A 16,617-nucleotide genomic window follows, 5' to 3' on the forward strand; every position below is an offset into this window, starting at 1 on the left:
CCTGCCTCTGGTGCCTCGGGTGGCCCACGATACGAACAACTGTGTCAACTGCCAGTCGCTCACAGCCAAGGCCTAGCGGGAATGCAAGAAGAAGCTGTCCGTAGGTCGGGTGTCTAAGCCCCGGAAGTCGAGGTCTACGGGGCTTTCGACGGATGACTCGAGAGGCGACTATCCACGTCATCGTCGGAAGTCCAGTGGGTCTCCTTCCAGGAGTCAGAGGCTCGTCTGCGGATGAGATCTTTGCAGTGGGCACTCAAGCTCCAGTGGTCTCAGTCCTCCGGCAGGCTATCAGACCCTGTTCAGATGCCGCCCTCAGTCGCCCAGGACCTTCTGTGGTGGGCCGTTGAAGGCAATCTGATGAAGGGGGCCCCATTTTGGCTGCCCTGGCCAGAGGTGACGATTGTGACGGACGCATGCCTCACGGGATGGGGAGCTCATGCCAACGAGTTGACAGTCAGCGGTCGTTGGTCTCCGTCGGAGTCCAGACTCCATATCAATCTGTTGGAGCTGAGGGCCGTCAGTGCGAGGAAAGAGTGTCCTGATTCTAACAGACAACACGGTGGCCATGAACTACCTCAACAAAAAGAGGGGGCATGGTCACTTCCTCTGTGCAGGGAGGCCATGCAGCTCGAGTTCTGGATGTTTCGATCTCGGCTGTTCATCTGGCCGGAGACAACAACGAGACGGCGGACGCTCTGAGCAGGCAGAGCACGATCTCTCATGAGTGGGAGCTGGCTCAGGAGATTCTCCTGGAGATATTTGCCTTTTGGGGGACCCCTCAAGTGGATCTCTTCGCCTCCAGTGTCAACCAGAAGTGCGAAAGGTTCTGCTCGTGGGAATTTCCTCCAAAAGGAGCCTTAGGAGACGCGTTCGTGGTGGAGTGGTCATTCCCACTGCTGTAGGCATTTCCTCCAGTCCCCGTCATCCCGCAAGTACTGCGGAGGGTACGGAGGTTCGGTTACCGGATGATCCTCATTGCTCCGGCGTGGGCCCGGAGGACGTGGTACCCGGACCTTCTCGACTTGTCCATCTGCCCTCCACGTCGTCTTCCCTACCGAGACAATCTGCTCTCACGGGAGGGTGGTCAGGTTCTCCATCCAGAGGTCAGATCCCTCAACCTTCACGCTTGGCTTCTGAAAGGTTGAGGTATAAGGATTGGGACCTCCCTGAAGGTGTGATGGAGGTGTTGCTCTCGGCCAGGCGGCCGGCAACAAAGTCTCTGTACCGTTGCCATTGGAGAAAGTTCTGCGACTGGTGCAGAGTTAAGGATGTGGATCCTTTTGAGTGTGACATTCCCATGGTCTTTTTTGCTTTTCTTGGTCCACAGGCGCTTGCAAGTAGGGACCATTAAAGGTTACCTGGCGGCGCTGTCCATCTTTAAGCGCTCGTCTGAAGAATGTTCCTATTTTAAGATTCCTTTTAATTTCTCAGTTTTTGAAAGGGCTCACTAATGTGTTTCCTCCGTCACCTTTTCTGGTGCCCGGTTGGGATTTGAACCTTGTTCTTAAGTTTCTTATGGGTGCTCCGTTTGAGCCTTTGCATTCTTGACCTTTGAGACTGTTAACTCTGAAAACTGTGTTTTTGGTTGCGAGTGAGTGAGTTACAGGCACTTTCAGTTAAGCTACCCTTCACTGTGTTTCATAAGGACAGGGTTGTCCTTGGAGTTCGTCCTTCCTTTCTTCCGAAGGTGGTTTCGGAATTTCATTTGAGCCAGAAGGTTGTTCTTCCGGCGTTCTATCCTCCTCCACATCCTGGTAAGGAAGAGGAGAGGCTCCATATGCTTGATCCTAGGAGAGCGTTGAGCTTTTATATTTTGCGCATGTCAGAGTGGACAATCAACTTTTCATTGGTTATGCTGGAAAGCCTTTGGGACAAGCTGTGACGAAACAGACTTTGTCTCATTGGATTATTTTAGCTATCTCCGAGTGTTAACCGCTTGACGGGTAAGGACCTTCCGGCTGGCTTGCGGGCCCATTCTACCAGGGGAGTGGCTGCGTCTACTGCCCTGCAGAGGGGTGTTCCTATTCGTCACATCTGTGATGCAGCCACCTGGGCTTCAGTACATACTTTTGTACGTCACTACTCCCTCGATTCCATCCGAGGGCAGGATCTGGCCTTTGGCAAGGCAGTCCTTCATTCCGCAATTTGATTGGGCATGCTAAATTTGTGTTCTAAATTCTTTTCCCACCTCCTTGCTTGGTACTGCTTTGGGAGTCTGTCATAGATATGGAATACGTCGGAGGACCCAATCCCCTCGAAGAACAAGTTACTTTCTTACCTGGTAATGTTCTTTCGATGGGATGGTTGTATTCCATATCGCTCCCTCCTACCTTCCCCGCTGCAGAGTTTCTTTTGCGATTGCAGTTTGTGTTCCGCAAGGCCTTGTGTGTCTGACTGGCAGAAAACTGGTGGCACACGTTCTGGGGGAAAAAACTACAGCTGAGGCTACGGGCGTTGTGTGTCCTACTTATCACATCGGGTGACGTCGGCTGTCGGAGGAGGTCCTCTGGGACGGCGCATCGACGTCATCGACGCAGGACGCAGACGCTGAAGATTTTCCGAAGCAGCACAGCTGTGGACATTACCTGTCATAGATATGGAATACGTCGTCGGACCATCCCATTGAAAGAATGTTACCAGGTAAGAAAGTAACTTGTTCGTCTCGGACATTTGCAGCCCTCTGGGAGGCGGGAAACACCAATCCAGTATAAATGTGCAATCTAGTTCTCAACTGGTTGGCCCTTTTCCGACGATATCATCCTTTTTGATGAAACACCAATTGGTCCAGAACAATTTGCAAGTTAATGGGCATAAATCTAAGGTGGTCATTTTTTCTTCTAAGAAACATCACAAAACCTATTGTTGGAGGGTGGGAGACCAGCCCCTTGGAAAGGGTGGTATTGATGAGTTACTTGGGATTTAACCTTGCAGGTAACCTCTCTGGGGGGGCTTGATTCACCCTCTTCAAAGAAGGATTCACTTCCTTACTGGCCAGAATGAAGCGTATATACTCCCAATTATGTTGCTATTGCATGGTACCTTTTGATTAGGTTCTACCTGCAAAATATTGAACCGGTAGTTCTTTATGGTCTGGGTATAGTCCCTTCCGATTTGGTGGCACCACTTCACACCTTCCAGGTGCTTTGCTGGAAGATAACTCTTGCTTGAATAACTCTGTACCTAATGCTGTGGTCAGACACGAGTTGGGACTGGTTTCTCTGGCGGCTAAAGCTTTATGGAAAAAGCTAGCCGAATACATCAAAATGCTGAAACCCCTGAATAACTTCCAATTTTTGGCCTCTAATCTGACCCTGATCAGGTTCACTATGTGTGGTATACACAGCCAAATTGGCTCCTCCTCGGATGAGCTGAAGGCGGTTCCTGGGGTCGTAAAGTGTAAACTATTTACAGCTGATTGGGCCGAAACTTCCGCCTTACTGGGAAACGTATCGCTCTATAGGGAATATTCAAGGTGCAGAAGGAAGCAAGGGGTTAACTTGATGTAGGTGTATTCCCTGCCCAAAGGTTCGGGGTGTATATCTGCGCTTCTGCCTAAATCAATTTGCAACCTTGGAAAGTAGGTGTAAGTGGGAAAAGTCACTAACAACTGTAGATTTTGTAAGACCGCCACAGTGGAAACCCTTAAACACATTATTTTGACTTGCCCTGTGTTTGGGGATACGTGGCTGCGTTACCTGGGCGAAGTGTTACTGACTGATACGTTTTGGTTTAGGCTTATGGGGGGGTCACACAGTGAAATTGATTTTTGTGATGTATGCTTTATATGTGTTTTTCTGGGGAAAATAGAATGAATTCTGTTTTTTAAGTTTTTTTACTGTTGTACTAAGATGAAATGTTACATTATTGTTTTAAGCTGTTTTTGCAATCTGTGTTTCCTTTGTGAAAAGCTTACTCCTGTAGGCTAAAACACAATTAAAAAAATAATAATCCAAAGGCAGATGAGAGTGGTTGCGTGTACTTAAAAGTGATTCCGATGTGAACGTTAACCTCAAAATAAATTATGAAGTAGTTGAAACCAATTTTATAACGAAGTTAAGTGACTGAACATTATAAATTGTGAGTTACGAGAACAAGCATTGTCTAATCCAAGAGGGGAACATGAATTGTCCAAGGTAAGAGTGAATCAAACCTTTCTCAAAGCCAAATAGTGGTCTGAGCAATGTCCTATACCAAGAAGGATAACAGCATTTCCCAAGCCAAGAGTGTGTAAGCAATGCCTAAAGCCAAAAGAGACTGACATCAGGGTTGATGATGAAATTACTCTGGTTGGCAACACACAAATAGGCAAAGGAAAGGTTGGGGAAGGGAAACTTGCTGCTTGTGATTTTTCTATGAAAGTTGATATAACTCACATTGCCAATGCCAAGAGGATAAAGGGAGAAGTACACCCTAAAGGCATTTTGGTTATTGTTGTTGCAGACAGACAAATATGTCAAATAGGACGCCCTTCTGAAAAAGGTGCAGGTTCAGAAGAAGAGTGCCTTGCTTACTTAAAGGTGCTGAGGTACACAGAGCTACATCTTGTCTTGTCGGGACAATGATTCAAATTCACTAAGATACAAACTATTGAAGCTGTGGTAATATTGTTGGTTGTCAGTGGATTTAAAACATCTGAGGCACAATTAAATGTGGAACACTATGAGGGAGGCGAATGGCCTCGCTCAGTGAAGTCTCGCAGAAGTTAACCTGAGATGAGGGTTGTTCAGGTAGAAGTAGAGGTGCTGTGAAGTCATCCTGATGACAATACAAACTCTGCTTCCTAATGATATAGAGAAAGACTTTCTAAGTATTAACCAGAAGCTGTGTTTCTTTAACCTCACTGGAAGTTGTCTATTTGAGCTTACACAAGGAACTGTGTTTCTTCTTTTATATTTATGTGAATGGCAAAGCATTTCGGCCTGAAAAAACATTGGGAACGTAATTTTTCAAGGAAGAAGAGCCTTTCCGTTCATTGAACTTTGAAAGAACTTTCTTTTGACACTTCGAAGGAGTCAAGAACTGAATTGAAACTTTATTGCAAACCCAGATTTCCTTGTTTAGTTTTTTTAATCACCATTCAAACTGAATCTAAATGGAAATCTGGGACAGGGGACCTCTCCCAGGTTACCAAGAGAGAATGTGAATATATTATAAGCATACAGGGATTCAAGGCGTGCCAGGAGACTCTTTGATACAGAACACCCTGACACAGGGATTTAACTCATGACTATTTTACCAAACTACCAACTCATGAACCTTGAATCAACCCTACTATCCCTGATTTGAAAAAGACGCATATGTCGAAACACGTGTAATCACAAAGGGCACACCTTGAATCCATGTACAATTAAAAATTCAAAGCTTACAGTTTGGAGAATAAGAGGCTTTGTTTGGTCTTCTTTTTCTTCTCCACGACAAGGGCGCATGACACTAGTATAAGTAACATAGTTTGTTGTATTTTGAATTCAAACGGAGTAAGGGAGCCAAGGAAACTCCGTTGTTACATAGTCATGCGACCGTGACATGTCAGTCAGCAATTATTCAGGAATGGGCGCTTAGGTCCACCTGGAAGGGAACCCAACAAAATAGGCTCCTCACACACAAAAGTATATTATAAGTATAACTGTTGATGTTGTTGTGAATTGCCATAAATTTTGTTGTGCATTTGATATTTAAGTGTGAAGGCCAGATAGCCTGTGTTAGTGTTTTCCTTTAGTTTTGTTAGGCTGGGAAATCCTCATTAGGGTAGGGATAGTGAGGCGTTTGATGAAACATGATTTAATAAAATGGCGTTTTTTTGAAAAATCATACAAAAGTTGTCTGCCTCACATTTCTGACCCCTCATATAATGTTCTTTCTACAGCATATTCCACACACAGATTCCCCATTACACCCCTCCACCCCGAACCTGCCCCTCTTAGGCGCTAGCTCATGTTTTCTGCAGCCCCTCCACTCCTGATTAGGAATAAAGCATAACTGAGGTCATCAGGCACGACAGCTCCAAATATACTGTCCCTGATGTCACAACCAACAAGAGCCATGCATTGATGCTGGGCAAAACCATGCTGCACCCCTTGGTGTCAAAAACAGTTTCAGAAGGCAGCTGGTGCTGAAGATAGAATATCTAAGTGGAGGAATCAATGGGAGGAACATCCATCAGAAAGAACAATACAGAGACGTTAGTAATTTATTTAATAGGCCAGACTTTGTACTGATCTATGGAAGCATGCTAAAGAAAATGCACAAATACTGTAAATACATTTCCTTCAGTTACAAGATCCCCTTCTCTAAGCCCACATGTATACCACACGTATACCATGCAGTCCCACCTTGACTACATAACTGATGACAGCAAATTACATTTTTAGTCAAGTCACTGGAATCTCCCTTAATAGGCAATTGTGTTTGATTTCTTTAGCAGAAGATGAACGGATACAAGAAGGACAAATTGCATATGCTCAACATCATAAAAAAGATGGATTTGAGGATACCAAAATGAAAATATACCGATGCTCTATAGAGGCTGAGCTAGCAACCAAAGGTCTGAGGGCCAGTGACCAGCTGAATAGATTAACAGGAATTTTGAAAGACAAACCGGAAAAGCTCTCTCTGCGTCTACCCTACATGATGCTAAAGGTACAACAGATTTTAAAATATCTTGCACCGTTTGACATACTTATGATCCATGTATTCATGTTTGTAGATGCTGTCAGATTGCGCTTTGATCACTCTGTAATCTATCATTATGCTCTAAGGTAATTAAAAAGAAACAGTTGGACATGCACTTCCAAAAAAGAGCAACTACCTGGTGACAGTAAGGAATTCCAGCTCTTGTTAACCATACCAGTATCATCCATCACCAACAATAAGGAATCTAGTCTCTCTCTTTGTCAATGTCTGGATGGGTATTGGGACATCATTCACTAAACTGTACCTTAAAGGGACCTGTTACCTATTGTGTCATATTAGCTAAAACCTGCTGTATCCTATTCTAGCTATTATTTACAGAACATTGTCCACTATACTTTATAAGTATGAAATAAAGCTTGAATGAGATAAATATGGAGATAATGTGATTCTCCAGCATGGAGTCTGACATGATTCGATGCTCATGAATGTTCCCTGTCGTCATGCGGAGAATCATCTGTAAAAAATAAAAGCAGTTAAACTTTATCCTGAAAACTGCTCATCTCCTCTACAACCAATCACTGCCCCCATCCAATGATACTCGTCTCCCTAAGCTCCACCCCTGGTAGCCATCTTCAGATTTTGACGGCACATTTGTGTTGGGAGTCCTCTCACCTTGCTCTTTGAGTGTTGTGATATGTTTTGAGTTTTTTTGATATATTTGATTGTATATATTTGATAGTTTTTTCTCTGATCCTTTTCATCATCGACCGTGACGGTTGACTACCAGCCGCAGGGACCTGTTGTCGGCGAAGATCTACTTCCATCATCACATCTACTCTTCATGTTTTCGGAAACCCAGGCTTGGGCTTACTTCGCACCTCAATGATGTCCGAGGTGAGCAAGAGTAGTCTCTTCAGGGCCTTCGAGAAGTGTGGCCTGAAGAAAGTCTACACTGAAGACCGGCATCGCAAATGCCTATTGTCTCGATCCAGAACACAATGAGGACAAATGTGAGATCTGAGTGGATTCCCGGCAAAGAGAAAGCGTGGATGCTATTGCAGATTGGTGGTGTGGCTCAAGGAGGGGAAGGCCTCTGACTCGACCCCCGGGGGCTCAGTCATGCCTCGTCCAGGACCAACTGGTCCCATGAGCATGCTCCATCTGAGGAAAAGAGGTTGCTGTGGCTGCTGGACCTTTTTTCAGGAAGAACTTGTTCCCTGTCTCCATCTCTGTTCGATTGGTGGGGTGCTTTTCGCGAGGAGTCTCTGAACCCATCGAAGCACAGATCCTCTTCCAAGGACAGGGCTTTGAAGGAAAGGCCCATGGAGGGTCCATTGAAAGCCCTGTTGATGACACCATCGTCCACCAGGACCATGACTTTGTACATGACTGCGACTTCTTCATCTTCCAAGGCTGCCTCCTCGTTGATGACCACGACCCCGTCAACGACCAGGGGCGGCTTCATCTTCCTCATCGACTGCCCCATCGACAACCACCATAATTACTCCGTCGACAAGGGGCCTGGCGACGACCGTCGTTTCTTCGGTCACGACAACTTCAAGAGTGGCTCTGCCTCCACGTCCTCCCTCAGCTGCAGCTGTTCTGACCACGAGTGCTGTGGTAACACCGCCACGGTGCAGGCTCCCATTATCACATCATTCCTAAATGATTCGGGTAGGTTGGAGGAGCTGCTGCCGCTAAAGGACTTCCTGCCTAGGCTTGCCCCCTCCGGTGATGATGAGGTCTCAGAGGAAATCCCCACACACTTATACCTGCTCTGGTGACGAGTTACCTGAGGACTACTACTCGGACCACGAATGGGGCCTCAGGTCTGTGTCCCAGGAGGGATCTCCAGGTGAGGAGCCTGATCACACATTCGCTCCAGATCAGTTTCCAGCTGCTCCGTTTGCACCCCAGCCAGCGCCCAGGGACATGTCACTGAATATTCTCACCACCCTTCACAACTTGGTGTCTGAGATCCAACAGAGGCTGCCTGCTGGCCCGTAGCTGTCCCAGGGCCCTGACCAGGAGTCCTCTGAGGCCTAAGCGTTTGCCTAGCTCTGCAAGGCCAAAACGCTAGCCATATTCTTCTGGGCCTCAACGCCCGCCATTGCCGACCGTGGGGCCTTAACCCCTGTGGAGGAGGAGCTGCCACATACAAACACTGGTAAGGACACGGATACCACTGCCACTCATACGGACAAGTATGATGAAGATTATGAACTGGCAGATGGGAGCCGCTGGACACCAATGAGCCTGCCAGGGCTTCGCCACCTGGTGAGTTTCTCTTTCCACACCATGATATCCAGAGCATCTAAACTCTTAAGTATGATGGTGGAGGAGAATAAGAAAGAGGGGTTTCTATTCCAACAGTGCGAGTCCTTGAGGAAGACCGGCATGTTGGCCCCTTTGCTGGGCGACGTCTGGGAGTAAGGTTTGGCCCTGATGAAGACGCCAAGTACCACACCCTCCAAAACGGACAGATTGGAGAAGAAGTACACGGTCCTGGACTCGTTCCCCAGGTGGCTGAGGTCTCAGCCTTCTCAGGGCTCGGTGGTGTCGCTGCTGCCATTAAACGCTCCTCCGATCCATCTTCCTCTTCCATGGTGCCGTTGTATCAGGAGGGCAAGAAGCTTGATGCTGTAACGCTCACCTGTTATCCACGGAGACGCCACTCGGCCTGGCTGGACCCTTCACTCCCTCTCGAACCTCTTCCCTTAGTAATGCTTCAGAGAGTTGGGCCTGCAATACAGGAGTGCTGGGCTCAAACTTAATTGTTCCTTGCTGCTTAACCCCCCGCCTCCCTTGAAAACCAGACCTTCCCTCAGACCTGTCCTTACCTTGATTTTTTGTACGATGTGCTCTCTGTCCTGCTTCTCAATGCAGTGGCGCGTAGATGGAGCGGGTGTGTTGCGACCGAGTTACTTCACTTGTGCGATCCCTGTGCGAGTCCAGTCCTGCTGTGACTCCAACTTTGTTAAGGTAGGTTGCTTCTTCGCAGTTTTGATATTTCCGTCTCTCTTCTTTCTTTCTTCCTCCTTATTCATTTGCTAATGTCTGTTTTCTTTGCTCTAGGTGTGGAAAGTGATTTTGGCATTGCCATGCGGATCCCGTGGAGCATGAATCGGTAAGCGAATGCGTGTTGCGCAGCGTTATCCCGAAAGTAATGTGCAGTGCGCCGCGATCATCTGCCTTTCTTGTGCTAACCTGTGTTTCTTGTCTTGCTTGCAGGTCGCTGTGATGTTCCAGAATGGATGGTGACCACGAGACGCTCGAATCAGGTAAGCGTTGTTTGATTCCTTAACAGGAATGATTCGGTGCTCACTAATGCTTTTCTTTCTCGCTCTCCTTTCCAGATTGCGGTGCCTCAGAGGAGGATGCGGCGCCTTGATGCTGGAGTTCTCTGGACCGGGTAATAGATGGACCGAAGACAGGATGCTACTCACAGGTAAGTGCTGTAGTAATGATGGTCTTGTTCTTTCAAGGTGCGCGATTCCAGGATTCAGCAGGTAAGGAATTCAGGGGCAGAGCTGGACACGGTGAGCATCACGCTGCTAACCGCAGAGTAACGTGAAGCGTGTTCCTCTGTTTGGGCGTGGCTTATGTAATCCCAGGAACTCCAAGGCCCAACCACACCCAAAACACTAGACCGCATGTCTCAGTTCTGGGAACTGAGCTATGTGGGAGCCTCCATGTCGGACCAGCCCATTATGAAGTCCAGGCCCCCATATTACCTTCACATTAAGCATGAGCCTGGCGCCAGAGGTGCCAGGACCGACTCCAGGAGAGTCTTGGGCAAGGTGGCAAGGCCTTTGAGGGCATAATAGGAGACCCTAACTTGGCACCCAGGGGAAGACTAACTTGCCTATGAGGGTTGGGGGTAGGGACCTTGACAATGCTATTGGTAAACATTAATTCAAACCGCGACTTCCACCATCAAGGCTGCTAATGCCCTCGCAATTCTGTCCATCTATGACAGGGATCTTTGGTATAAGCTCGGGCCAATATTGGATTTCCTGCCAGACGACCAGACGGACAAAGCCCTGGCCCTGTTCCATGAGGGCGAGGTGGCCTTGGTCCATGCCATCATGGTGGCACTAGACGTTGCAGATTCTGGGTTTTGGCAGATTGGCAATGGTGTGGCCCTTCGACGCCAAGGTTGGCTGAAGGCCATGGACTTGTCCAAGGTAGTGGACATAATTTTCTCTGAGGTCAATTTGTTTGAAAAGGCTGTGGATGAGACGCTTCAATAGATTAAGACAGACATGGAGGGGGTGCGTTCTCTTGAAACACTGCGGCAGAGGAGAGCATTGTTTTTTTGCTCCTCAAGAGGAAAGTCAGGCAGGTCCTCCAAAGGAGACTCTGCCCCCTTTCACCAGCCCTCCCGCTCTACCACCCAGAAAGCCTACAGGGGCCGGTCACAAACCTTTCGGCAGCGGAGGACAGCGTTGTCGTCGCCCGCAGGCCAGGACATGGACGCCCAAGCAGTCCTGACCGCAGTCCTGATCGCACCCCATTGGAAGGTCGGCTAGTGAACTTTGTCGACCATCACCACGGACAAAGGGGTGCCGGACATTCTATATCAAGGGCACACATTGGCGTTCCAACACAGGTGCCCTCGCAGTCCTCCTGTGGCGTGTCAATAACTGTATATTGCTCAACTGCTGCATGAGGGGCAGTAGAGCTGGTCCCTCACCGCCTCCAGGGATCCGGAGTGTACTCCAGATACTTTCTTGTATGGAAAAAGTCAGGAGGGTGGTGTACGATCCTAGACTTAAGGTGCCTCAAAAAGTACTTGAAGTCCCAGAAGTTCAAGATGGTCACGTTGCAGCACGTGCTCGGCCAGCTGGAGGAAGGCACTTCCAGGGCACTTCCTGGTGACGTTGGACCTGGAGGACGCCTACTTTCACGTCCCCATTCACCCAAAACATTGAAAGTTCCTAAGATTTGTGGTCCAGGGGTGGTACTATTAGTTCAAGGCCCAGCCCTTCGGCTTGAAATCGGCACCAAGGATGTTCACCAGGTGCTTGGCTCCGGTGGTGCCGCACCTACGCCTCAAGGGCATCCATGTCTACCCTTATCTGGTCGACTGGCACTTCCGCTCCCGCTCTCATGCGCTGACAAACCAGCACACAGCAGAGACCATATGTATTCTGACAGAGCTCGGATTCTCCATCAATTATCCGAAGTCCTGCATGGTGCCATCACAGAACGCTCTGTTTTTGGGCACCTGTTTCAACACAGTCACATGCCTGGCTGACCCCTCTGAGAGAGGGTGACGGCAATCCTGGGGAAAGTACAGAGCATTTCCTCAATACAATCCGCAACAGTATGAGCCATCAAGTCTCTGTTGGGCATGATGTCCTCCTGCATCCACCTAGTTCCTTTCTGCAGGCTCCAGATGAGGCCTTGTCAAGAGTTTCTGGATGCACAGTGGCTGCAAGATCGCCCTCACCCACAAGTTCTGGCAAGCTCTACGATGATGGGGAGTTCTCCCACATAACACGCAAGGCGCTCCCTTTCAAACGCTGCCCTACCAGGCCATGGTCACCACAGATGCTTCCCTGGAATGGTGGGGGGGCTCTCACTGGACAGTCGCACACCAGAGGCCTCTGGCTCCTAGAGGAGAAGGAACTCCACATGAATGTCCTGGAGCTCTGGGCAGTCTTTTGGGCCCTCAAATATTTCCAACCTCTGCTGAGGGGGAGGTGGTGCAGAGCTTCACAAACAACACCACCACCATGTTCTACATCCGGAAGCAGGGCGGAGCACGCTCCCCCTGGAACCCTGGAATCTGTGGCACTGGGCCATTCCTCAGATCATGTTCCTTGTTCACTTTCTACAACCACAAAAGTGATGGGTGGATGGTTTTAAATAAATCTGAATCACGGGCACTGCTCTGGGCAACCTTACACACCACCGTTTTTTTTTTAGCTCGTCTGCGTCATTGTAAAAGGGGTCCTGCCATGTGCAAATCAGTCAGGTACTGCCACCAATGGTAGCAGCCCAGCCCAAACTACTGTGCCAGGTCCCCTCTGCACGGAACACAATCAACCCCAGACATGTTTCGGCCATGTGGCCCTTTTGTAACGGCATGGCAGGCGAAGAGCAATGGTCTTGAGGGTTGCCTAGAGCAATGCCAGAGGTTAGGATTAATTCCAAACCTTCCAACCATCGCCTCTTTAGTTTTACACAAGTCACCCCGAGTGGAACGGTATGCCAAGACATGGCTCCCATGCCTGCTGGGCTTAGAGACCCATGCTACTCCTCACTGATGAGGCCGAACAAGGCCAAAACATGTTTGGGGATGCATGTGGTCTTGTGCAGAAGGGATGTGACCAAGCAGTTCTGGCTGGTCTGCCCCTTTTGGGGTGGGAACAAGACTGATTTGCATATGGTCATTCCCCTTTTGTAATGGCTTGACAGGCGAGGAACAATGATCTGGAGGGTTGCACAGAGCATTGTGATTGGTTAGGATTAATTCCAGACCTTCCAGCCATCACCTTTTTTGTTTTGCATAAGTCACCCAGAGTGGGACGGGTATGTCCAGACGTGGGTCCCGTGCCTGCTAGGCCTAGAGACCCAAGCTACTCCTCACTGATGAGGCCCAGCAAGGCCGAAACATGTTTGGAGATGCTTGTGCAATGCCAGAGGTTAGGATTAATTTCAAACCTTTCAGCCATTACCTCTTTTGTTTTGCCTTGGTCCTTTTTGCCTGGTGGGCACCAAGAACACCATGGTGTACTCCCTCAGCAGAGAGCTGCGGTCCTGCCACGAGTGGGAACTTCTTTAGGCTCAAGTAACCCTTCTCTTCCCCAAGTGGGGTCAGCACCAGATCAACCTCTTCGCGACAACGGCTAACCCCCCAAGTGCCAGAAGCTCGCCAGCAGGTTTCCTCAGCCGGGAAGTTTCGGGGATGCCTCCTCGTTCCTGTGGGACGGACTCTCCCTGTGCGCCTTCCTTCCAATTCTGCTCGGACAATGTCAATGACAATGGATCCTCTTTGCTTCAGCGTGGCCTTGGCAGATCTGGTACCCGGACCGGCTCCATCTGTCAGTGGCTCAATCCATCCGGCTGCCTCCACTTCCCGATCTTCTCTCCAGAGAAGACAGAACAATACTGCACCACGACCAAGCGTCGCTGAGCCTCACGGCCTGGCTCCTACAGCCCTAGAGTTTGCCCATTATTCCCTTCCGCTGGAATGTAAGAAGGTCCTGGCCAAGGCCAGAACTTCCTGTATGTTGTTGTGGAAGTGGATACGCGTTAGTGTGGTACATGACTCCGATGATTACGCCGCTGAGAATCACCGCTCTGCAGCTCCTTCCATGCCTACTTTTTTAAAAAAAAAAAATCTTTTTTGAACAATTTTTATTGGTTTCCAAACAAACAATACAAACCAAACATGCAGTACATTTATCCAATTGTACATTACGTAATTCTGCACACTGCTCCCCTTATTCCACCCCCCATTCCGAGCCTGATACTGTCCACATTCCGTTCCTGCATCTCGTGGTAGGGTCTCCCCTTCCATGGGTTCTGCCGGGTCCTGTATTAACCCAAACAACTCTGCTATTAATAATTTCCAAGCCATCAGGGATTCTGTCTCCTCTTCCCACCCCCCCGCGTGCTGCTCGCTTCTTGCCACACCATAGTTTCTGCCTCCGCCCATTTCTGCAAGTCTTTCCACCACACCTCCACCCTTGGCCTGTGGCATGTCTTCCACCCCATAGCTATTCTCCTCTTTGCAAGCACGTATGCTAGGTCTTTCAGTTTACTCACATGCTTGAGTTTCTGCGATCTAGGGAACTCCCCCAACAAACAGGCCCATACTGTATCCACTATGATCTTAACCCCCTTCTCTGCTAGTTTTTGTGCCACTTCGCTCCAGAAGCGCTCAATAACCGGGCATGCCCAAAACATGTGCACCATACCTGCATTCTCCTCATCACATTTAGGGTATGCCTGCCGCCCTGTATTTGCAAACCTAGCTATCCTCTGGGGCATCATATGCGCCCTATGTGTAATATATAGTTGTATCTGTTTTAATCTCACATTCCTCGACACCTTCGTATGGTACCCCTGAACTTGTTCCCACATCCCATCTTCCATCAGGCTTCCTACTTCCGCTTCCCAGTCTTGTCTCAATTGTGTTACCTCCTTCCCATACTTAGACATCATCATCTCATAAATTCTGGATATCTCATGTCCACCCTCCGTTATATCATATATTATATCTATAGTGGCATCTGGTTCTTCGTCCAATACAGTTTCAGGCCATGGTCTCTTAATTTTCTGCACCATTCTGTGATACGTAATATACTGGCCTGTGTGCAATCCAGTTTCCTCCCCCAGCACCTCAAAATCTATGATGGAGCCCTCTCGCCATATATCACCCATCGTTGCCAACCCAACCGGTTCCCAGTGATTTCTAATGATAATCTTTAGCTGCTTATCTCCCCCGGTTAGAGCAGCCAATGGTATCTGCGGGGAAAATGGGGATGGGCTCTCCATCCTGCATGCCCTACGCCACATCTTCCATCCGAGTACCATCATCTTGGGGCGCCCTTCCATTTCTGTCTTGGACAGCCACACCATCTCTTTCAGATAAAACTGTGCACAGTTCTGTCCAAACAACCTGGATTCGGAGGTCATTTCATCCGAAAGCCACTTAGCAACATACTGCAGTTGGTTGGCTACATAGTAAACCTCATAATTGGGCAGTTTTATCCCCCCTTTCTCGTAAAAATTGTGCAACTTCCATAGTGCCATTCTGTTTCGCATGCCATGCCACAGGAAATCCCTACACATACTGTTCAGTTTGATAAAAAAACTTCTTGGGTATCAAGTGTGGTATATTCCCAAAAAAGTGCAGGAGCCTAGGTAGGACCACTATCTTTAGCATTGCCCCCCGTCCCATGATTGTCAAGGGCAACTTCTCCCACAATCTCATGCATTTTTCAATTTTTTTAACGGCTACCTCCGTGTTGTGCTTATGCTCCTCTTCCACAGTGTGATATACATCTACTCCTAAGTAACGAAATGTGCTAATCGCCCATGGTACCTGTAGCACCGTTAACTGTATCTGTGAGATCCCTTTATATCTTCCCAGTGAAAACATGCTGGATTTCTGGGGGTTCACCGCTATACCAGACATCCCCGAATATCTTCCCATTACTTCCAAAATATACTTGAGATTTTCTTCTGGGTGCCGCAAGTACAGCAGCATATCATCAGCATATAAGGAGATCAGATGCCGTTCCCCTCACACCTCGATGGCTATGATGTCATATTGTTGTCTCAAGTATATTGCTAGGGGTTCAAGGGCCAATATATAGAGCATTGGAGACCACAGACATCCTTGCCTGGTACCTCTCTGAAGCTGCCATCTTTCCGATATCACTGCTCCAGTTTTAACTCTAGCCAGTGGTTCACTGTATAGCATTTTCGCCCAACTTATATATCCAGGTCCCATCCCATAGCCCCCCAAGGACGCCAACAGCCATGGCCATCTAACCGAATTGAAAGCTTTAATCGCGTCCAACGATCCAATCGCCATTTCCCCCTCGTCCTCACCCCCAAATTCAATGACCCGTTGGAGTCGCCTGTGATCATGGGATATGTTTCTATTCGGGACGTAACCGGTCTGATCAGGGTGTATCAGTTTAACAATAACCCGTTTCAGTCTGTTTGCCAAAACAGCCATCAGTATCTTACTATCTTGGTTCAACATTGACAAGGGTCTGTAGGAACCGCAGCTATGCCCTGGCTTGTTAGGCTTGGGAAGCAGTATTATAATCGCCTCTCTGAGTGAGTCTGGCAGTCGTCCCAGCTCGAATGCTTCATTCAGCATTTCTAGCAATGGGGGGGAGCACCTCTTCTTTATAGACTTTATAAAATTCACTTGGGAGTCCATCAGCTCCAGGGTTCTTACTAGTGGGCAACTGTCTCACCACCTCTTCCAGCTCCTCCAGTGTAATCGGTGCGTCC

At 48.4% G+C, this 16,617-nt stretch overlaps 1 protein-coding gene across 3 annotated transcripts in view; it reads left to right on the forward strand.

Annotated features, from left to right (window-relative positions):
• CFAP92 (cilia and flagella associated protein 92 (putative)) overlaps window positions 1–16,617 on the forward strand; it is a 1,690,090-nt gene that overhangs the window by 1,479,202 nt on the left and 194,271 nt on the right. For 2 of the 3 annotated variants that reach the window (XM_069643959.1, XM_069643958.1), the window contains exon 16: window positions 6,419–6,636. In XM_069643959.1, the coding sequence (XP_069500060.1) occupies window positions 6,419–6,636 (218 nt within the window). The remainder of the gene's footprint in view (window positions 1–6,418; window positions 6,637–16,617) is intronic. The other variant, XM_069643961.1, reaches the window with a different exon arrangement.

The sequence above is a fragment of the Ambystoma mexicanum genome, chromosome 2p (assembly GCF_040938575.1).
Source record: "Ambystoma mexicanum isolate Mex_15411 chromosome 2p, UKY_AmexF1_1, whole genome shotgun sequence".
Taxonomy (NCBI): Eukaryota; Metazoa; Chordata; class Amphibia; order Caudata; family Ambystomatidae; genus Ambystoma; species Ambystoma mexicanum.